Below are 23,848 nucleotides of genomic sequence, written 5' to 3'. Positions count from 1 at the left end.
TAAAGCCATAAAAATATTCATCAGCATCAGGCAGAATTTACTCAGCCAGTGAGTTAGGGATAGAAATCAAATATTTTTTCAGAGAAGCTGTAATGATGAGGGTTAATAAACTTTCAATCATAAAATATTGTATAAGCACTCCCCAATCTTTCAAATATTCTTCTATTTAAAAGGAAATACAATAAGTAGTTTATAGTTACAGATTACATCTGCTAAATTGATATAAAAGTGTCAGTAGAACAGAAGTGTAAAAATAATACCTTAATGAATAGAAGCTACAATGAACATCAAGTTTCTCCAGAAAAACCCCCAGTATCAATGACAATTATATTTCTGTACATTGATTTAATTGATGTTTTATTCTTCTGAGTGAAATTACACATGACTGGATCCAAAGTAGCCCTAGCAGGACCAGAAATACTTCCAATTGTGTAAAGTTTCTCCTTTGAACTACAACCTCCCATACTGCATGGGAAATGAGTGGGAAGGAAATCACCTAACTCTCAGAAGCAGCGTTTGACCAGTTGATACAATATGACAGTGATTTTTTTGCCATTTTCTCAGTTGAGGTCTAAATATGCTTTGTCAGCTTTGGTTGAATGGCTTTATTCACAACTGCAACATCTGTTGGTATCTAAATACAGCCTTGCAACATTGACTGTGTATCCAAAGAGGGGGGGGGGGGGCTGAAGCCATATTAGAAGTGATGGGAGTGTTGCGCTGGCATCCATGCCAACTGCACTAGGCAAAGTGGCAAGGACCCTGGCACAGAGTGATTTACCCCAACAGTGGGACACTACATGCAGGGACCAAGAAGTGGTCTTCCATGTCATCATTCCTGCACTGCATGTGCCTGTGCTGGGGTACCAGGGGGCATTCTGGGGCATTCCTGGGGGCTCATTTAAATTTAATTTTTGGACTTTTAGGATGTTTCATCCATTCACCATATTTTAATATGATTTGGAATTGGATCATTGTTACAAACAAATTAAACACCAAATATTGGTGCTAACCCTCTCTACCCTCAATTTATGAATAATTGGCCAGTGCCTGAAAAATTGCTGAAATGGGTAAGGCTCTTGATATGATTCATTCGAGAAATGTCATTTAATGTATTGAATCATTCCATGTAATGTGTCCATTTTTTGCTTTTATGAATATGCAGGTGTAACGGTGTGCAGAAAAATGTATGTTTTTAAAAGTTCAATTCTGTCTAAGCAAAACATTGTTTACCTTTCAGAGTGAGGAAGAAGCCAAGGAACAGGAGAAAATACTTGATTGGCTGTGGCATCCTGCACTCTGATTGGCCTAATGGCTAGATGCAGGGGCGTAACAAGGCAAACTTTAGCCCTGGGCAAAACCTAAGTTGGATGCCCAACCCCCATGGGCGGCCACTCCACCACAACCAATTTTTTTTTGCACCAGGACATTGGTGCCTTCAGGGGGTGCATTTTTAGACATATCAGCACCAAAATTTCAGCATATCATCAGGAGACTGTCCTTATGCTACTCCCCAGGTTTTATGAGGTTTGGTTCAAGGAGTCCAAAGTTATGGACTCCCAAAGGGGGTGCCCATCCCCCATTGCTTCCAATGGGAGCTAATAGGAGATGGGGGCTACAGATTTGAGGGTCCATAACTTCTGCCCCCGAACTCAAATCTGCACCAAACCCTAAGGGGGGGTATCGATTAGGGCAGTCTCCTTCTGATGAGACCTAGTGCAGTTTTGAGATCTGTGCCTTCAGAAATGTGCTCCTCTCTAGCCTTCTGGTGCAACCCCCATTGACAGCAATACTGCTATGAAAACTCAATGAAGAACAAAGATTCTTGGGCAAATTTCTGGGATGTTCCTGCAGGGGGTGCATCTTTGGATGTATCGGCACCAAAATTTCAGGGTATCATCTGGAAACTGTCCTTATGGGACCCCCCCTGTTTGGTGCAGTTTGGTTCAGAGGGGTCAAAGTTATGGACCCTCAAAACTGTAGCCCCCATCTCCTATTAGCTCCCATTGGAAAGGGCTGGTGTGAATTGTAGTCCATAACATCTGGAGTGCCAAAGGTTCTTCACCACTGGTTTAGGGGGTCCAAAGTTCCCCATTCTTTGCTAAGGAGATGGGGGCTACCATTTTGAGTGTCCAATAACTTTGGACCCCCTGAACCAAACTGCACCAAACTTGGGGGTGCCATCATGACAGTCTCCAGATGATACCCTGAAATTTTGGTGCCGATACGTCCAAAAATGCACCCCCTCCAGGAACATCCCAGAAATTCTGCCCAAGAATCTTTATGTTCCCCATGCGTTGAGTTTTCTGCATTGGTTGCTGTCAATAGGGGTTGCAGGCTGTAGGGGAGCACATTTCTGAAGGCACAGTCTCAAAACTTTGATTTGATCTTCATCAGGGAGACTGCCCTAATGATACCCCCCCAGGTTTTGGTGCAGTTTGGTTCAGGGGCCAAAGTTATGGACCCTCAAGAACTGTAGCCCCCCCATCTCCTATTAGCTCCCATTGGAAACAATGGGGGATGGGCACCCCCTTTGGGAGTCCATCACTTTGGACCCCCTGAACCAAACCTCACCAAACATGGGGGGTATCATAAGGACAGTCTCCTGATGATACGCTGAAAATTTGGTGCCGCTAGCCAAAAAACTGCGCCCCCTGTAGGCCAAAAATGGAAAACCACTAAAAATACCCAAAAACAAACTCTGCATTTTGATGCCCCATTGGGCAGCTGCCCACCTTGCCCAATGGGCATTACGTCTATGGCTAGATGATGCAGAACAGGAAGGAGGAGATTTACCCCCTGACTAAACAATCTGGCTGATTACCTGCTGCTGGTTGTTCCCTGCCCTTGCCCCACTTTGGTGGAAAAAATCATGCCAGAAGTACTCTCACTTTCCCCGCGGAAAGTGAGAAGCATGTGAAGGACAAGAAATCTTGCTCCAACATGCCCCTCTCTTGGCATGCTGCAAAGAGGAAGCATATTGGGACAAGATTTCTTGCCCCGATGCATTTCTGATCCCACTGCATGCCCCAGCGCTGCTGGTAATCAGCCTCTGAGAGGCTGTTGGTCTTTAGAATTCCTACTGTCTACAGCTGTCTGCCTTAACTGTGTTTAAAAGCATAATAATTGTGAGGGGAGCAGCTGAGTCAAAGTGTCACTGCTACTGATATCAACCTCCAAGGTGTGGTGAAAGCAAACATACACAGACAGGAAGGTGTGTATGTGTGTGTGTGTGTGGGGGGGGGGTTGTTGCAGCAAGATTTACTTTTTACATATTTTTTCTAATCACTTTATCATATGCTATGCATTTATTAATATTTGTTTTGTACAAAATAATTGAAAATATGTTTATAATTTTTTTAAAAAAATGAGTAAAAGGTAATGCTCATCAATAGTGAACAGAAAAATCTTTGTATCCAAACCAGTGAGCATCATATGCTCATGGGCATTAAGGCTGGTTTTTTACGACAAAATTGCTCCTCCGTTAGCATGGGAGATGCCCCGGTGCAATGGAAAGTTCTTCACTGCCCCGTTGCTACAGTGTGTCTGCCATACTGTTGCCCCAGCGCTGCCCCAGAGCATTGGCTTTGCTCTGTGGCTTTCCAGAACTGCCAAAATGGAGGTTCTTTTTTAATGCCCTGGGGGGCTTCCCTGCCGGGAAGAACCCCATGTTGCTCTGGGGGCTTCCCTGTTGTGAAGAACTCCATGGCAGCAGCATCAGGGCCATTTTTCTTTCCCCGCTGCTCTGGCCTGCCCCATAAAAACAAAAGAATCCCCCTCCCCCCATGCACAAGGAGTTTGAAGGGGGGAAGGGCGATTCTCTCGCACGTGCTAGGAGGTTGAGGGGTGAAGCTGGCGATTCTCTCGCATGAGTGAGGAGTTTGAGGGGGAAGCCAGTGATTCTCTCGATCTTGAAGCACCAGTGAGAATTTTAGACCGGGGGGGGGGGGAGGGTTCTGATTCTTGGCGGCTGACTGTGATCTGTTTTAAAAATTAAAAAAGTACTGAAAGTGAGTGGAGGGAATGGGGCAAGATTCAGCCAATCCAAAGGCAGGAAACGGAGGCTGCCTGCGCATGCCTAGAAGAGATCGAGGAAGAGCTTGTGGTAATTATGGGAAAGCCCCAGGCTTGTGGAGAACTAGGTGGGGCTTCCTCCACTGGTCCTGACTCGAGTGAAGAAAAGAGCTGGGCAGCTGTGGGGAACTACAAGCAGGGTGAGAAGCCCCACAGCAGGTACACGCCTGGATATGCCGCGGGGCATTTCAAAAGGGAAAAATCATCCAACGTTTCCAAGTCAGCATGTTCAAATATCTAACTTATGAGTTCAGATATTTTTTTTCAGGCTCAGTGGCTGTGGTTGATGATACATTATACACATCTGTCTCATTTTTAAAAAGTGGTGGGATTTGCAAGCTTTACTATCATTTTGCCTTTGAAAATATTTTCCTGAATACTAAGAGGCTCTTCAGTGTATTTCCCTTTTCTCTTATGACAGTAATGCTTATGAGAGAAGATGCAGAAATACAATACTGTGTGATTTCTTTACTTGGCCTGCAGAATTCTATATATTTTAATGCCTCAACAATTCTGTGAAAAGTGCTCTAAAATTCACTGACATTGTTTAGCTGTACAGTTGAATCCAGTATTCTTTGCTGACTTCGGCAAAGAGGAAAGTCAAAAACTGTGAATAACTCAGGTTTTAAAATAAATAACCTTTCTCACACAAGCCAGCATTTTTTATAAAACTATGATGCAAACCGTTAAAAACAATAAGAAACCTAGGAGAATATTACAAATAATTTTGATGAAAGTTCTTGTCAGCATATTTCACTAATGGGGTCCAGGGCTTCCTTGTGTCAGGATCCAAGTAGTAAGTCACTGCACTTGAACATGATGAAGAAGAAGAAGAGCCCACCTTTCTCTCCTGTAATGAGTCTCAAAGGAGCTTACAAATACCTTCTCTTCTTCTCTCCACAACAGACACCTTGTGAGGTAAGTTTCAACCAAATGTCTGAGGACCTATCTGCATGATCTGCTGTTGTACAATAGAGGCATTTTGCTTTTCATTTGTTGTGCGTATCAAGATCATGTTTCTCTTGAAAAGACACAAGATTTTCTTATCATTCATTGGAAAGATGGATATTTCCTCCATAATTGTACAGTTACAGTAATAGCATTGTACAAGTCCCATGCATGTACCAGATTCACAACAAATTGTGGGTTAATTTCTCGTGGCCATTAACTTTATTCAAATAGAATGCAAATCTCCACTAGCTGCAGGAAAAGCAGAGCTTTCAGATGAGGACAGCTAGTTGTTTTTTCCTGTTGCTTCATCTCAACTTCAGCTGATCCACCAACCCTCCTTTGGAAAGCATGAGGTTAGTTGGTCACTATATAGGGCTCAGCAGGAATTTGGCGGCGGGGTGTGTGTGTGTGTCTGGAAACTGGCACTGCCAGTAGCCCCTTTGTCACTTGCTCTATGATAGGGCATGTCCAGAATGGACATCACATGCTTTGTGGCTGGGTGTGTTATGAAGGAGTGCCCTTGAGGCTGAGTGACATCTTTTAAACCTTGTAGTAGCCTTGGGAAGATGCTACATGAGACGAATTGACTCCATAAAGAAAGCCATGACCCTCAGTTTGCAAGTCCTGCGCAAGGCTGTTAACAATAGGTTGTTTTGGAGGACACTGATTCATTGGGTTGCCATGAGTTGGAAGTGACTTGACAGCATTTAACATACAGTAGCCTCGCAGTACATCAGGGAAGAGGGATAAATTCGGGTACCGCTTTGCATATAGGAATATGCAGGTGGTGATGAACAAGATTGGCCAACATGGACAGTCAGCATGGTGTCCTTCAAACCTGATTTAAAATTCCTATTATTCTATGAAGATTACTGGGTGACCTCAAAGCAGTTGCTCATTCTCTCATGCTTAACCTAACCTACCTATAAGGTTGTGCTGAAATAAAATAGAGGAGAGAAACATGCTTACCACTCTGAACATTTTGGATGAATGGTGAGAAAAAATGCAATAGCTGCCTACACACAAAAAAACTTATCACAAGTTCCATTCTAAAACCTATCATAAGTTCTAAAGATGTCAATAGAAATGTGTTTTCACTTTTGAAGGTTTACTTGAAGTTTAATAGTAAAGGTTTGGTGGAACTGACTATGCAAACAGGTTTCCAAAATTGTACTGAATTGTTGACTTTTTCGTTTAATTGCTGAGAATCAAATTAAATTTTAACACGTATCTTACAAAGTAAAGATCCAGACTCCAGTTTACTTTCAATTTCTTTTCTAATTAACTGATAAGTTTTTGTAAAAAGAAAAGAAAAGAAACATAGCCTGGATATCAGTTGAGGGAAGCCAGCATCACCCTAATGGCTCAGCAGCATTCTTGGAGATGATTTTTTAAAAGTTACTTTAAGGTGCCTGTTACTGTCAATATATTTTAAATAGCACAAGAATTATACAAAACAGGGAAAGATGTTTTCATCCTCCATTAATCTGACTAAAACAGACTTTGTATTGGGGAAAGAGAGATAACAAACCTAGTAAATGATTAGGAGGTGTTCATAATGCCCTTTTATCATAGCATCTAATAGTGAAGATATTCAAATCTGCATAGCAGGGCCATACATAGATAATATGCAGGGTTCTGCAAACCTAGAGAAATTCATCCACTTGAAGAAATAAATTGGGAGGGGACTCCAAATCTGCCAATAGCCATGCCTGTGCATGCACTAATATTATCAACTGTGGTGAGGAGGTGGCAGCAAAACTAGTGAATAAAAATACAAGTTAAGAGTGGGGAAGAGGCAAGAAGAAGGGGGAATCTGAAGCCGATATATGGGGTGAGGACTGAGGAGAAAATAGAATGTTTCTCCCTCAGATTCCTTATATCTCAGGTTCTCTACTTGTGGAAACCAAATGTTATGTTGTATTCCTTCTCACCTTGCACATAACTTGGTAAACTTTTGGTCTCATTCAGAAACTTTTGTAGAGTACAAAACAATGGCTGTTGCTTATTCAAACTTCCCTGTTCACTCTACTAGGGCCTAATTCTCAGGCATACATTGAGATAAGAGAATTTGTCCAAAGGCATCCATTGAGAGTCATGGCTGAGAGTCATAGGTTTTGATGCAGGTTTCCATTCTACTGAAGTTAAGAGCTGTGGTCAAACAAATGATTTAATTGAAGAGGCATAGGGAAAATGCATTGGGGAGTAAAAAGGGATTCACTTTCATCTGTCTCCTTTTCTTGTGGGCAATGCAGAAATAAAAGAATCAATTCTTGCAGGCAATGATGCTACACTGGAAAGAAGAATTCAGAGAAGGCAATGAAAATTAATGTACACCTTCCACTGCATTTTGAAGACAGCTTTAGGTGATTATGTTTAATAGAGCTTGAAGTACACACGCACACCCATTATATAGTTTATGATACATATGTATTTGCATATATAAAGGGAGGGGAAGAAAGGCACACTACCTTAAAAAGTAAATAGAAGTTTTGAGAAATGATCCATGGAGTGTGAAAACATTAAATAAAAGTAATTTGCTCTACATAGAATCAAATGCTACAGTGTGAGATTGCTCTTGAACACTATTAAGACCATTTCTTGAAGACTCATTTGAACACAGAACCAATAATTTCACACTAGTTCAGCAAGATGTCTTTTAAAAAGCCTGCATATATATGTCAGCACATTCTAGCGAAATGCATCCAACTCATTTCAGCGAAAAATATTTATCCATTTACCACACACTCACCCACACCTTAAAAGTTAAACTGCAAAAACAAATATACTCCCTGTGGTACATAAAATTGCTTTTAAATTTAAAGATGCTTGGAGTCAAGGGCTGATTCCGCATGGGCCAAAAACAGCAGTGTGAAAATGGTGTAAAAGGGTTTAAAACGGTATAAAGGGGTTTATACTGTTTTCACACCGTTTTCACACTGCTGTTTTTGGCCCGTGTGGAATCAGCCAAGGTTTTGCAGACTGTGACTTCAGCTTCCCCTGAAAACAGGTTTTTGCATTTTCCAGATCCTCAACTTCATTCCTTGGGGGTGGGTCCAGGCTGAATGTTTGATCTAACAATAGGTACTACTATGGGGAAAGGGGAGTTGGCTTGAGACTTGAGGGACCACTTTTAGGTAGGCCAGACACAAGCAGGCCTTCTAAAATTGCTGGTTTTATAGTCAGCATGTGTATTGCAAGGCCAAGGGGTACAGGCATATATACATCCAGCCTCTCCCTCCTCAGTCAAATTACACATAATTTACATAATACATATACATAATTTACATAATAATTTATCTAAGTAACTTTGTAAAAAATTTTGTACATGCTACCTTATTGTCAGTGTGAAAAAGCCCTCGTCAAAAAATTCAGTTTTGCATAGTTTGCAGAAAGTCAAGGAAATTAGCAACCTTCCTGATCTCGGCTGGCCATTCTACAAATTGGGCTCACAGTGGAGAATGCATGTATATGGGCAGTTGTTAGTGTTGCCCATTTGCAGGTTAGCATCTGCAGAAGCCCCTGCTGATATGAGCGAAGCTGTCCTGATGGAGCATAAGGGAAGAGATGGTCTCAATGATATGAGGGTCTAAGGCCATGAATGGCAGCCAGAGACTGTAGAATGGGAGTAATATGCTCCCAATAATAGCCAAGCTGCAGCATTCTGCACTAATTAGAATGCCTGAGTTGATTTTGAGAGGCACCAGCATTACAGTTGTCTACTCTGTATGTCACTGTGGCATGGATCCAAGTGACCAGATCAGTCTTATCAAGCTAAGGGGCCATTTTTGAGGCAGGCTAAGAAGAAAGAAAACCTCTATTTTTCCAACTGTAATTAACTTGCTTCTCTGGCAGCAATGTTGAGTCTAGTATAATCCTGAAGCTCTTGATTGAGTCAGCAAGGGTCAGGTAAGTGCCTTGGGGTTATACTGGGTGCAACATTATGTATTCTCGACCTACATAGAGTGCAATTCATGTGCCAGGCCCCTGGGTTACTATAGCATGGAACAGAATTGCCAGATCAACAAGTTGCAAATAGGGGTAAAGCTTATGGGTCAGTTGGGGTTCATGAAAAGTATTTTGGGCTACTGCAGACACCTGAGTCTTACGTGATATAGTTCAATAGGGCACCTAACTGTCGAAGAAAGCTTGGGGTTAAGATCCCAGTCAAAGCAGACGCTTATTTGTCCAGAATCATGTCCATCTTGTAAGAATTCAATTGCAATTAATAAATTAATATTCCTGGCCACTATATATGGAACATGCAGCAGGCTTTTTACAAATTATCACAGAGATCATTGGATCATTCCAAGAGTGCTCTTCCACACTGCAGTTATAGGACATGGTTCAAAAACTGACATGGCACATGTAGAAAAACTGTATACATAACCCAGACTTTGTTTTCCCATTGCAGCCACTACCAAAGCCATCACGCATTGACATTGTTCATTATCTTGTTCTTTTTCCAATGGAAACTGTGGTGCCAAAAACCAGCAAACCAAACTGCAGGGATGTTAATGGTTTGCTGTATGTGAGTAACATGTTGCTGATTCTGATCAACAGATTCTGGCCAAATTCTGCCAGTTTCTGGCAGATATATCCTATGTTGCAGTTTGCCAAGGGACTATTTTGAGTGGGAGGCTTCTAAGATTTTGGCAGGATGTCAGTGGTGAAATTTAGAATTGCTGATAGGTCTGGATATCATTGGGCATGATGGTGAAAAACAACTGCCACCTTGGTGCTATATTATTTTGTATAAAGGAGAAGAAATTGAAACTATTAGAGCACTTGCCAAAGCGAAACCACAATTTCATATACTAAGCCACAGAAGGGTTGCAGAACTGTAAATAAATCATGCCAACCTGGATTAGAAGCTGTGCTGGGATATCTGCTTCCAACTTTATTACTTGAGAGATAGATTCTATCCCATTGTTTCCTTTTTCTTTCATGCTCAGAGGATTTATGATGGAATGTTAATGAGATGTGCTGTGCTTTGCATGAGCCACAGAAGAATTGTGAATTAATTTCGGCTCTTTGTCAGAAGCAGCCAAACTTTAAACACACACATTCTAAACCTCCAACAGAGAAATTCTAGCTAGTATTCAATAATTGTTGTTATGATCAAAATATGGAATTCTTATCTTCTGAGCCTTTTGCTTTGAGAATTGTTTGCCATGCTGTTTTTAATCAGGTGGTATGAATCAGAGAGCTTTTGAATTATCAAAGAAAGATGTGAGTTAAAATGGATGAAAGCCAAAGACGTTTTGAAAGAAAGAAAATGAAACAGGATCACATTACCGTTCTGTTTAGACTCTCTTATTTAACTACAATATGTTTTATTTGACTCTTGTCCATGTGTCCTTTTTTGATAAAAAGAATGTTCATGTAGTTTCCTTTTGGACGTTTATTTTTAGGCATTTTATAAATTTCATAAAGGCCAAAGTTTTTCCTCCTACTTGGAGACACCTGACCTAGCCAAGGCGATTCATGTTACAACAGCTTCAAAGCTATTGTAACATACTCTACATGTGGTTGCAGTTGAAGATTATTTGGAAGCTTTGGTTGCTACAAAAAGAGGCATTCCATGTATTCCAAGGCCCATCATCAAAAGCATATTATTCCCAATTAACATCTCTCCATTGACTGCTAATTTGCCTCTGGATCGTTTTTGAGATACTAGTACTTAAAACTTGAAACCCACATAGATGAAGGATCTCTTGTCCTGGTATGAACCCCTGAGGCAACTCTGCTTGACACAGCAGAGCCTTTTCTTTGCTCCCTTCAAACGAAGGTATGATTAGTTGACTGGGCTGGGTGCTGCCTATCTCACAAGCCTCCATCTCATCTTGTTTCACAGGGAGCTCAGATAAGTGATGCCCTCTGCCTCACTTTGTGTAGTGCTTCTTGGCTAGGCCAAACTTCACCTTTTGCTTTACCTTGATATACATGGGAATCAGTCAAACCAGGCACCACACTCTGCCTTGTCTCACCTCATATAGGCTTGTCCAGGCTTCACCCTCTGTCTTGCCTTGCCCCACTGTCTGTCTCACCTTGTGTGAGGCTTAGCCTCGGTGCCACTATCTGCATCGTCATGTGCAGGACTTGGCCAGGCTGAGCTCCAGTGTCTGGTTCATCTCACACAGCAGTTGACTAGGCCAGGTGCCTCATCTCAAGGAAGCTGAGACAGGCACCAACACATCCCTGTCACCTCCAGAGTGGGACTCCAGTGGGCCAGGATCTATCTCTCTTGCTGTGCCTCAGGTTAGCTGAGTGCCACCTCTCCCACTTTGTGTGGGGCTAGTATGGGTCAGACTCAGTCTGTCACAGGAATGGCTGGCCCAGGTGTTGAGGGAAACCATCAGCCCACTAGGAGGCATCCAGGTGCTATTAATGGTAAGTTCTGGCCATGCCTGTGAGGTAAGTTATTTATTTATTTATTTATATTTATATTTCAAATTTATGAGGCCAGGGCTTACTCCTTCCCAAAGTGGGGCCTGGCAAGGCGTGACTTCCAACATGGCTGTTCTCTGACAGCAGCTCCAACAGCATAAATTAACACATTTAAAATCCAGCATAAATTAACACATTTAAAATCCAGCAACAATCATATACAATTTAAACAATAAACCAATAAAACGGTAAAAACGGGCAAGTTAGGCTGAGAATGTGAAACTGGCCAAGGTCACCCAGTGCGTTTCCACAACAGAATGCAAATTTGAAATCCTAGTTTGAAACTCAAATTGGTGTTCATGTTGGGGGTGCTGTTGAGCAGTAGCAAGTAGCCAGGCCTAGGTGATTCATGTAAGTTGTATGGTAGTAAGTCACAGGTGGTTGCTGATGGGCTGGTCCCTATCAATCCTCTCACAAAAGCCAAAATATCTCTGGAAAGTCTTCTCCTGCCTTTCACGGACAGAAACCAAGACAGTTGTGGTTGCCTAGCAACTGGCACTGATTCATTTCTTAAAACTGCAGACATTATTTTTATCATTTGGGCCTTTTAAATCCCACAATGTATCTTTTTAGATTTCTGATTTTTCTACAAACCTAAAAAAGAAATCCATATATACTATCAATTTATTCTATTTATGCATCTTCACCAGGTTCCTGTTATACTCTTTAATTTAAGTATTTAAAGCATTTTGAATAGACACCACTATACTATATAATCTGTAATGGCTTGATTATCAACTTCAGTTAAAGAGACTAAAGTAGTTTCACATTCCCTCTTTAAAAATGTCAGAGGTGACTGATAGCACACAGAACAAGGAAAAGTACACACAGGTGAAAATTTCACTCACATTGAATGATCAATTGATGGTCTATGATTCTCTTCTCCTGGGTGAATATTTGCTCCTTTACCAAGGCCCCACTGGAACAAATTAGCACTATGGGCTGAAGATATGGTTGTCACCGTGGCCACAGGCTGATACCATTCACATACGTTTTCATTGTCAAAGTCACAAACATCTGAAGCTATTTAAAGAAATCCGGCAGTTCATAAACACTTAAAAGGAATATTCATACATTATACATAGATAAAATAATGTCAAAGTTTAATTATTCATTAACAATTCACAGAGGTCAACCTAATTTATTTTATCACTTAAAAGAATTGTCAGTATTATACATTGATTATATATGTATATCTACAGAAAAAAATATAATACATTGGGAAATTATTTTGTATTTTTGCCCCCTTCGATAAAAAGTAGATCTAGTCCTGTCTTTTTTTCCCTTGTGCATCTACTAAAACTTATATCTCACAATTCCTGGTGAATTATGAATGTTCTTTATGAATAAACATTGTTTTTTGTTTACATTTAAAAGTAAATCTGCCAGTTTAATTCATTACTGCTCATCTGGGCTTGAGAAAGGAGTTAGTCCCAGGCTCAGATTTTATCATCTCAAACCTTTTTTTAAATTTCTGCTAAGAACCTCATCTAGTGAGGTAGTTGTGACAGGAAAAATCCTTTGGGGTAGTGTCTTGGCCCCAGAAAAATCTATCACAACATTCAACCAGAAAAGGCTGCAAAACTGTTCAAAGAAATTCCAAAAAATGGTTGAGGCTATTTTTCTCAATTAAGATTTCCAAATCAATTTCTTCCTCTGCAAGATATGTGGATTTGTTAGTTTATGTTAGTTTCTTCCTCTGCAAGATATGTTAGTTTAAGCAGGGATTGCTATCTGAGCAGGAAAAATAAGCAGGATTAAGAAGGAAAGGATTAGCCACCCTTCTCCAGCAACACTATATCAAACAAAACAAACCAAACAGATTTTGAACTCTTCACATCTGTATTTCATTAAAGGGAGGAAAACTGTTCCTACATCTTAGCAGCTAAGGACCTCAGGCAAATGGAAAACACAATCAAATGGAAAAGAGATTTTAAAGTATCTACCAATTGAATTCTGGAGATGGGCTAAACTCTCACTTCATTATGCAGGGGAACAACTGTTCCATAACATGCAACTGCTCTGCTAGGGTTGGCCTGGCAACCAATGAGAGTCTAAGGAGCAAGGAAATGGGAGGCACTGTCCAACAGTGTGACATCCTGGAAGTGATGCCATGCCTCTCTAGGAATGGCCAGCAACTCTATGATAAAACATAAAGATTTTAGAAAATCAATCTGCCTGGACAGGTATAGGGTTGCACTACTGGCTGCCCAGATTAACTAGAGTTAATACTGCTCCTGAAAGCAATCAACTTCAAAAGTGCATCAGTATGTAAATTTAAACCAACATGTTGCAAATGCATAGAAAACAGCAATAAATGAACATACTGTTTGGGACAGTTAACTATAACCAAAACATCTGCCTAAGTTCCCACAAGATAATAAGCTTAATGTTTCCAAGCACCAATACCACATAGCAGGCTTTTTTTCAGCTACCTTTAAAGTGTGGTTGACGCTTGATCACTTTCTCCCTTGTGGAAATTCTTGTCATCACAGTCTGCTTCAGAGATTATTTCACACCATTAATGTTCATTCAGTATATGTTTTAAAGCAACTTCAATCCACTATGTTATTTATCTGGCCAACACTGCTTATAAAATGATTTAATTAGAATTAGCTTGGGTAGCAGCCAAAAACACGTGGTGTAGTGCTTGCGCTGCCACTCTGCTTGCACTGCCACTCACACAGTCAGGAGTTTGAGCCCCCTGTGGGTTAGATATTCTGGCAACTGGCTCATGGTCAACTCAGCCATCCATCCATTCCTTGGTCGGTAAATGAGTACCTAGAACATAGCTGGGGGTAAAGAATAGCCAGGGAAAGCAATGGCAAGCTACCACACAAAAACGGCTTGCCTATAAAATCACTGCTCGCCCCAGGGTTGTACATGACTGAAGGGGAAACTTTACTGACAGCCAAAACATTTGGTTATTAAGGATCTAGAATCAGCAAGACTATTTAGGGCTGGATATACACTGTAACTACACATTATGCACAGCTACAATGATGATTTTCTAGCAGGTGAAAACAATTGAATGGGAAAGACTGGCACAGCCCACTGCTAAAGATAGTTAGAACTTAGACGTTATTATTTTCAGCAGCATTGCTGACACCCTTGAATATGTATTGTCAAAGGCTTTTACAGGCAGTTGTTGTGGGTCATCCAGGCTGTGTAGCAGTGGTCAGGTAGTTTTTGCTCTTAACATTTCACTCACATCTACGGTTGGCATCTTCAGAGGCATGTCATCGTAAGATGTGACACAGAATGGAGTGATTCTGTGGTGGGGTATATGTTTTGTCCACTTCGCATGTGGGGGTGGTGATGCACATTGCATGTGTCTGGGTATAGTTCATTTACAGGTTCAATTGAATGTCTCTGGATCTAATTTTGGTGGCTTTTTAGTACCGGTAGCCAAGTTTTGTTGATTTTCAGACTCTTCCTTTTTGTTGAAACTGTCACAGCTTGTGGATTTCAATGGCTTTCCTGTTTAGTCTGACATAGTAGCAGTTGAAGTTATCAAGAATTTCTGTGACTTCAAATAAGATTCTATGTCTGGCTTGGTTTAGAGAATTCAGCTACTGTTGATTTCTCAGGTTGGATTAGTTAGCAGTGCCTTTCATGTTCTTTAATGCTTGTCAGAATGCTACTGTGAAGGTGGGAGATCTCAAGGGGTTACCTCCTACCTGTGAAGTGGACAAAACATATACCCCACCACACAAATACTTCACAATATGCCATGGAGAAAAACATCTTACCATGACATGCCACAGCCGCCAGACCCTTGAATATCTTTGTGATTGAAGATCATTGGTAACTGAAGATCCATCTGGTAATTGAAGTGAAAACTGAAGGAGAGAATGCTGCTAGAACACGGCCATACAGCCCGGAAACCACACAGAACCCCAGTGATTCCAGCCGTGAAAGCCTTCGACAATACATTGAAGTGAAAACTTTTGTCCTTAACACACACACAATTTCCTCATTCTATTCAACTTCACTGAAAACTGTTCTAAAGTTATTAGATAACTTGGGACCATTGAGTTCTACTATGTACTATGCAGACTAAAGATTTTAGGTCTTGGTTATGATGAGTATTAAATGAGTTCTAGGGAGTACTGTGCAATTAAGAGCAGTTATACATTGCTCTCACATTTATTTTACATAAAAAATCAAGCTGGAAAGCTTAATGTCAGACATTTACAAATCCTCTGGGCTATAGTGATATTTCTTTTCATTCCATATTCCCATAGCCTTTTGACTACCAGTAATTGCTAAGTTTCTTATACTGAAGAATCCCATTTACTTTTAAAAATTGGATACAGAAGTGAAATACCCACTAACAGAAACATCTTAATTGTTGAAATGGGAATAAAAAATATCAAGCCCCACACATAACCTGAGATAAAAACACACCACAGTTTTGTTGTTGTTTAGTGAAACAACTGGCTAAAACTACTCGAAGCAGAGGTAGAAAATATGCATATCAAATTAATATTGAGATGTCACCATAGAACAGCAAACTGAACCATGGAAGGCTTAAGAAATTGATGTGCGGGCATCACTTGGGTGCTTGAGCAAATATTTTGCTTGCGAAAATCTCAAAGTTAATCCCTGACATCTCCAAGCTAAGGATTACAAGCAACAGTTAGGAAATACCTTATTTTGCTTCATACCTTGGAGAGCTGCTGCCAGTCAGGTTGATGATGGCCTGACTAATGGCCTGACTTGGTAACGCCCCTTTCTAGAAGTGTAGGTCAATATAATGTAATTGGATCAGTTGCAATAAATAATTTGCTCACCACAAGATGACTCATCAGACCTGTCAGAACAGTCAGGGCGGAAATCACACCTTTGAATTATTTTTATGCACTGGCCAGTGGCTCTGCAGACGAATTCTTCTTCTGTACAGTTATTCATGGGCAGTGTTACAGGAATGGATGTTCCCAGTGGAGTTGTGGAATCACTTGTCAAATTTCCTTGTAAAAGAAATAGCTGCAATTAACCTGTGCATGTTTTTGAAATAACACTATGTTTCTCATATATGAGCTGGGATGTTAAAAGGTAGTGATTGTTCTATGTCAAATGAAATACCTTTTTTTTAGGTTTTCATAGGTAAATAACAATGGTATTATGACAGTGTAACTCATACCCTTTATAAATGTATTTTTATTTCTTACTACATACACTTGTGTTTCAACAGTTTCATCATATTTTAACATTAGACATTCTGCACTGTTTATCTGTAACTGTAACAAAAATGATTACACGTGTTATTTTCAGAATTGTTTATAACATGAACCTAGAGTATTACACATCTAGTAGTGCAAACCCATGCAGAGTTATTCCAGCCTAATGCCATACATGTCAATGGCGTTAGAATGGAGTAACACTGTGCTAGTTTGAGCATTATATACCCTTGTTTTTAGACTCCCGATTTACCATAACACAAGTGTATACTCTTCATGGTATTTACAGCAATACAGCAATACTAATGTCAATAATAACTGTCTGCTGGTAGGGGAGCCACCCATCTATTCCTGGAGATGGCAACATTTGGACCACTAGGCAAATTTGGACCACTAGGAACAACTGATGTGGACAAATTATAATAATATTCCAGGGATTCCCTTACCAAGCATACTGAAGTAGTTGATGGTGTAGTCTTTCTACACAAGAATCTACTATCTGAATACTTCCACATGCCACTGAAAATCACAGATGCTATGTCTGCTATGGATGGCCTGCCTACCTCTTTGAGAATTCTCCATGATTCATGTTAGTCTTATCAACGAGTAGAAAGGAGACAAAATAAATCCCTAATTTCAGGTCATGTTAGTCTGTAGTCTGTTCCTCTGCATCCTGATTCCAGCTGGTCCTTCTTGGTAACTCCTCTCCCATATTCTGACCTGGATATAAGGACTGATGCATCTTCATTTTTATTTGTACCTGACAAAATGAGCTTTGACTCATGAAAGCTTACAGCCTGGAAAACTCTGTTGGTATCTAACTACTGAAGTCAAATTTTGCTCTGCTACTATAAAATAATCCTTAATTTATCTTGGACTTGCATTTAATTCCCTTTCCCCCTTGACTGTATAAAGTCAACTGTGTACAGTTATGGAGTTCTTACAAATTGACAAGCAAGCCTCTTACAGGAAATCCAGTTTTGAAGAGGATTTAGTATTAGTGATTCTTAATGTCAATACTTTCTCCTGGGAGTAAGCAAATGGAAGCTTCTTAAAGATCTCAAGGATATCTGCGGTGACCTCTGCATCAGAACCAGGCAAGGATTTTAAGCCTAACAACTGCATATCATAATATGTGTATGGGTAAGAGGCACAAGCCAGTGTAGCATTTTAGCTTTATCTACTTACCTTCAAACAACTTTGACTGATGCAACTATGAGTCTATTTCTCTGTGGTCCATAACTGTACATCCTTACAGTTTCAGCTCTTTATTCCTCCCATAACAATAGCCTTTGCTATTGGTTGGTTATACCTCTAAGACCCTGTAGCCTGCAGATCTTCCTATTACTGGCCACCATGGCTTCCACAGATTGGCTGGCCAAAAGGCCGTAATAATAAATATCTATCTATGGCTTCCACAGAGCCAGTGTGTGGCTGGCAGAGAGGAGGGTGGCAGCACTGAGACCCCATTGCACCTCTACAACTATGAAAAAGCTATTAACTCCCATTCATTTTTCTGAATAAGGAGTTGCACCTCAATTGCATGGGATCCCCAGATTGATTTCAAATAGTTTGACTGCACATACATTTCTACTTACCATAGTAAAGCGTACAATCCATAAAAGACAAATCATCAATTCCAATGTCTCCAGTGAAACCATCCCCAATGGTACCTTCCACAAAAATCTGAAGAAATATGATAACATTGCCATTTGTTACTACTGAGGGAACGGCTACTTCTCATTACATATACAATATCCATTTAACCCAAAACAGTGCGGTTTGGACTTTTTCTTAAATAAGAGCTTGGAGTCACTCTTGAGAACAGACTGTTTCTGGAAGAAACTAAACAGGATTTGGTTGTTGTGGGTTTTCCAGGCTGAGTAGCTGTGGTCTGGTAGATCTTGTTCCTAATGTTTTGCCTGCATCTGGGGTTGGCATCATCAGAGGTGTATCGCAGAAAGAAGTCTGTTATACTGAGTGTATAACAAACTTCTTACTGTGATACACCTCTGAAGATGCCAGTCCCAGATGCAGGTGAAACGTTAGGAACAAGATCTACCAGACCATGGCCACACAGCCCGGAAAACCCACAACCACCAGTTGAATCCGGCCGTGAAAGCCTTCAACAATACATTAAACATGATTTGTTCTCTTGGGTACTCATATTAATCAAGAACACTTAAGCATTAGAATGGTTGGCTAAACCACCATGTGTACCCCCATTAAAAGATCCCTGTAATATGGAATTATGGTAAGAGTCCATAATTTATGTTCATCATTGTTAGCACATTCGGTACTAAGCTTAAATCATGTTTAACTATTTTGTAAGAATATAAGAAGAGCTCTGCTGGATGAAATCAGTGGACCATCTTGTCCAGCACCCAGTATCACACAGCAGCTAACTAGTTCCTCTGGAAGACCAACAACAGGACACTGGTATTCAGAGGATTACTGCATCTGAATGTGGAGTTCCCTTTAGCCACCATGAAATGAAATGGTATTGGGTTGTACAACAACAAGGATCTTTTCTCAATGTGAATAGTACCACCTACATACAAGCCATAACATTCCACATTTCACATGAGATACAAATATAGCACCAGTGCAGACGTTATATATAAATCCCATGTCTTTTGTAGGAAGATATATTGTACTAGCAATATCACAGTTTCACACACTGTTAGGTGAGGGTGATATTTCAGAAAATACATGCATGTTTTTCAAAATTAATGCATGATAAAAAATTAAAATGGCACATGACAAGTTAAATTATACTCTAAACTATATTTTCAAAACCAAATGATCCTATCACACATTTGCATAAGATGGGTTTCCTCTATCTCTGGAAAGGACGGTTAATTTCTTGGGATCAAATGCCACCTTCAGCAGGCATGTTTAGACATTATTCGCTACCCCATCCTTTGTCCTATAGTTAATTAATTCCTGTAGAGAATTTGCACTTTCAGAACTCTAGTAATGAATGCCAAACGGGTAGTTTCTCAGTATAGCATAAAAGGTGAGTGTATTTTTACACTCCAGGAGTTTTCCTTTGATGGGCACATAAAACCCCAATTAGCCACAGTTCAGTGTGGATGAAGAACATTTGCCCACAGGAAAAAATAAACTCTAAAAGCAAGAAGGATCCATCTGAACAGACTATCAAAGGGAAAATACTGAAACTGGACAGTAGGAAATATATTGAGGCTTGGATTTAAATTGTGTATACCGTAACTGAAATGAATGCATACCTTGTTTATCCCCACTTCTATCCCCCCCCCTCGTTGTTTTAATTAGCTAAAATGTTAGCTCATAGGCTTGGGAAATTCCTATGGATTAGCCGCGGGAGGAAGGCGAAGAACCAGAGAGGTAAACTGTTAAAGAGTCTGCCGAAAAAGTTGTTATGTAATAGAGTGAAAAATGGAAGTGCAAGGAAGGAAAATCTGGAAGAGGACAAAGTTTGGATTTATACCCCACCTTAAAGACTGTCAAAGTGGCTTACAAACTTCTTCCCTTCACCTCCCACAGCAGGTGTAACCTCTAACTGTGGGTTCTGTGGGTTACACAGGCACCTTGTGAGGTAGGTGGGGCTGAGAGTATTCTGAAAGAACTGTAACTAGTTTAAGGTCACTCAGCATACTTCATGTGTAGGAGTGGGAAAGCAAATCCAGTGCATCAGATAAGAGTCCACCACTCATATGGAGGAGTGGGGAATCAAACTCAGTTCTACAGATTAGATTCCACCGTTCTTAACCACTACATCCCACTGACACTCTTTATGCCTTATTTGGTCATTGACTGTAAATAAAGTCTTCTTATTCTCTTTATGCCATAACTACTTCTCACTCTGCATGGATGTATCACTCTAAGTACTACCAGACATTTCCAGGTTCCATGGGAGAGAAAAGTACCGTTAGCATGAACAGTGCTCTTTTCTGGCTAACCTTGCTGAAGCCCATTACTGAATGTTTTGGATAAGAAATGCTTTGGATTAAAAAAATGTACGTTTGACGTAAAACCTTCTGGGTAGTGGCTCCAAAATTCTGGAGCAGAATACCAGGAGAATTCCATTTTTATTCTTTTCTGAAGTCTTTTAGATCCATACTGGTCTCTGAATAAATGTTAGACCTGTATTTTCCCAGTATTTAGAACAGCCCTGGTGACATGGCATGGATTTCCTCCTGATACACGTGTCCTCAGTTTTTGTGCCTTATTTTGCAGGGCAAGATCTAGTGGCTAGTATCTGTGACAAGTTGCTCAGTTCCACCCACTTATACTCGTAATAATGAGTTATCTTTACTTATAACAGATAAACTTGACAAGTATGCTATATGCTGTATGATGCGGACCTGAATATGCAGTTTATTAAGTTGTTTTGTTACTAAGGTTATAGCACGGTTATTATTTATTTTATGTATAGGCATAGATTTTGCTTTCAAAACCATCATCCTGTACAATATCATTTGAGAAAAACCACTTCTCTTCATATTTGTCCCAATTCAAAGTTTGTAATAATCCAGAATTCAACTTTAGTTTTAGCAAGCAATATACGTTAGCTTGCAATGCGAATACTCTTCAGGCTATATAACTAAATTTGTGATAAAGTAAATTTTGACAGTTCACAAGTCGGTTCTTGCATGGTTTGTTTTACGGAGTTTTTAGAAAAGAAAGATTAATGGTCTCAATTCTCTTGTGATTTTTTTTTACAATTTAATTTTTGTTGCACTGAGTTATGTGACTTGAGTTAAACTAGGAAACCAGTAAGAAAAGGTAACGACTTATTGGCTTCATTTTCATACGCCTGGTCACATTGTGTAAAGACAGTAATACAGGCTGCTGAAATGACAACCACTTTTCATTATACAAATATAGTTGCCATTTGCAAAGTCCCCGCCCTGCCCCTTCCAGCAAATAGAATGAGAACCAATACAAAATATTGGTAAATTTTAGGTTTGGGTACTTTTTATCTTAATTCTTCCTGTATCGAAAATATTCGGGTTAAAATTTGTCAGTTCTCTACCCCATCTCCATTTCCCAAACTCTAAGGGCAGGGGTCCCTCTGCCAGTGCTTTTCCAAGCCCTAGAGGGTGGGGGAGCGATCCTGCATGTGAGGCTGAGCTAATAGGGACTTGTTGGGCTTGGGAAACAAGGGAGGGGATGCAATCCATGTGGGGCTGCAAGAATCAGGTTCTCTCCCCTCCCCATGCAAGGATCAGGCTCTTTTTCTCTCTCCCCCACCTTGCTTCCTAAGTCTTGCAGGGCTTGAAAAGCAAGGGAGCGGGACCCACATGGAGGTCTCTCTCCCCTCCTCCTGTCTGCTGCCTTCCAAGCCCACTTGGGCTTCAGAAATGGTGGTGGAGGGAAGCGAGATTGAAACAGCGGAAAAAGCTGAACGCCCCACGTATATACACCTGGGATTTATTATCGCTAAAAGAAAAGCTGAGAAAAGCTAATGTGGCTTTTTCAGGTTTTTCTGTGATTTGGATTTACTGAATATTAATCAGTTACAAATCTCAAGTGAATTGCTGGCTCACAGTTTGTTTTGCACTGAAATGTGCCCATCTTTTGCTTGTGTTTCAGGTTCTACAGACAAGCTGGAGGCAAACAATATAGGTATTTATAGGGAATGGATGCGGGTCCTGAAACTTACTGCGCTTTGAATTGCTCTGCTCTTAAATTTGTGGTTTCAAGAACAATTTCTTTTTGCATACAAATATTGGAAATAATGTAGAATATACGAGATCTGAATGATATCATAGGAGTCAGATGCCTAAATCTTATTTAAGGCACTGTTTTGCTGCTGTATGAAGTCAAGGTTCATTAATATTTGAGAAGGAATGAAAATGTTGGAAGGTAGAATATAAACTCATACCATAAATATGAGTAAATGAATATCTACATCTGTTTGCCCAAGAGGAAGTGCAGGTGATGGATAGCTAAGAACTGGAAGACAGGGAGGGTATTATCACATTTTGCATTCCGTTGCCATATTGACATATCGTGGCTGTGGAAGGTTATTTGGTACAAGCTGGGCAAAATGCTTATGATTGTGATAATTACATCCCTATGTGGTATAGTGGTTAAGAGTGGTGGGTTCTAATCTAGAGAACCAGGTCTGATTCCCAGCTCCAACACATGAAACTAGGTGGTCCTGGGCTAGTCCAGCGGCAAGGCTCCCAGGGGATGGGGGGGTGCGAGGCACCAGGCACACAGATTTGGGTCACGTGGGGGGCACAAAATCCCCCTGGCTCTTCTTCCCCCACCCCCCCAAGTAGAGCCTTTCATTTGACCTCTACTTCTTAGAAAGAGCAGGCTGGAGAATTGTCTTCTCTCTGGTGGGGAATCTAACATTTTCCAGGGTCTCCTGGGAAATGTAGTTCCCACCAGAACAGGAAGGCCTGTTCTCCAGCCTGCTTGGTTCTCTAAAGTAAGTGGGAGTGGGGGGGCCCCCGCTGTGGGGTGTGTGTGAAAAAGCCAGAGTGCGCACTGGGCCCAGCTACACCTCTGAGCTAGTCTCAGTTCTCTCTAAACTTTCACAGCTTCACTTAACTCACAAGATCTGTTGTGAGGAGAGCAAGGAAGGAGTTTGTAAACATCCTAAAGTATTTGTTTTTAGTCCTAAGGGAGTTGATATGGATCCTACACAATAGAACAATTCTTATATGTTGGCCTGAGTAACTTGTGTTCCGACATTTCATTTGTCAGTCAGTATCAAAAAAGTTCACATAGAACTCCAAAGAAAACTGCATACATCATGTCATATATAGAAGAAAAGGAAGAAGAGTAGTTTTTTATGCCCTGCTTTTCTCTACCTTAAGGATTATGAAAGCAGCTTACAATCACTTTCCCTTCTTCTCCCACAACAGGCACCTTGTGAAGTAGTGTAGAGCTGAGAAAATTCTAAGAGCTGTGAGTAACCCTAGGTCACCCAGCAGGTTTCTTTGGAGGAATGGAGAATCAAACCCATTTCTCCAGATTAAAGTCCAATGATTTTTACCATGTTGAACCACTATACAGCTCTTAACTGCTATACTATGCTGGCTGTATTTAGTAATTCAGAGGCACAAAAACATGTTATATGTAGATACTTCTAAATTTCTTTCAAAATGCAGATCACTTTTAAACTCGCATGCCAGCTGCAAAACTCTCATGTTATTATATAAAACCACCTCCTGGGAATCATTTACCAC

The 23,848-nt window shown here is 40.5% G+C and overlaps 1 protein-coding gene across 1 annotated transcript in view; it reads right to left on the bottom strand.

The window, feature by feature from the left end:
• MALRD1 (MAM and LDL receptor class A domain containing 1) overlaps positions 1–23,848 on the bottom strand; it is a 268,644-nt gene that overhangs the window by 185,470 nt on the left and 59,326 nt on the right. Inside the window, exons 12-14 of the mRNA XM_048510491.1 lie at positions 18,257–18,344; positions 16,272–16,448; positions 12,324–12,498 (exon numbers count right to left, since the gene is read on the bottom strand). Coding sequence (XP_048366448.1) covers positions 12,324–12,498; positions 16,272–16,448; positions 18,257–18,344 — 440 coding nt within the window. The remainder of the gene's footprint in view (positions 1–12,323; positions 12,499–16,271; positions 16,449–18,256; positions 18,345–23,848) is intronic.

Source organism: Sphaerodactylus townsendi, linkage group LG11 (assembly GCF_021028975.2).
Source record: "Sphaerodactylus townsendi isolate TG3544 linkage group LG11, MPM_Stown_v2.3, whole genome shotgun sequence".
In the NCBI taxonomy this organism is placed as follows: Eukaryota; Metazoa; Chordata; class Lepidosauria; order Squamata; family Sphaerodactylidae; genus Sphaerodactylus; species Sphaerodactylus townsendi.
This window is presented reverse-complemented; position numbering and strand designations above follow the sequence as displayed.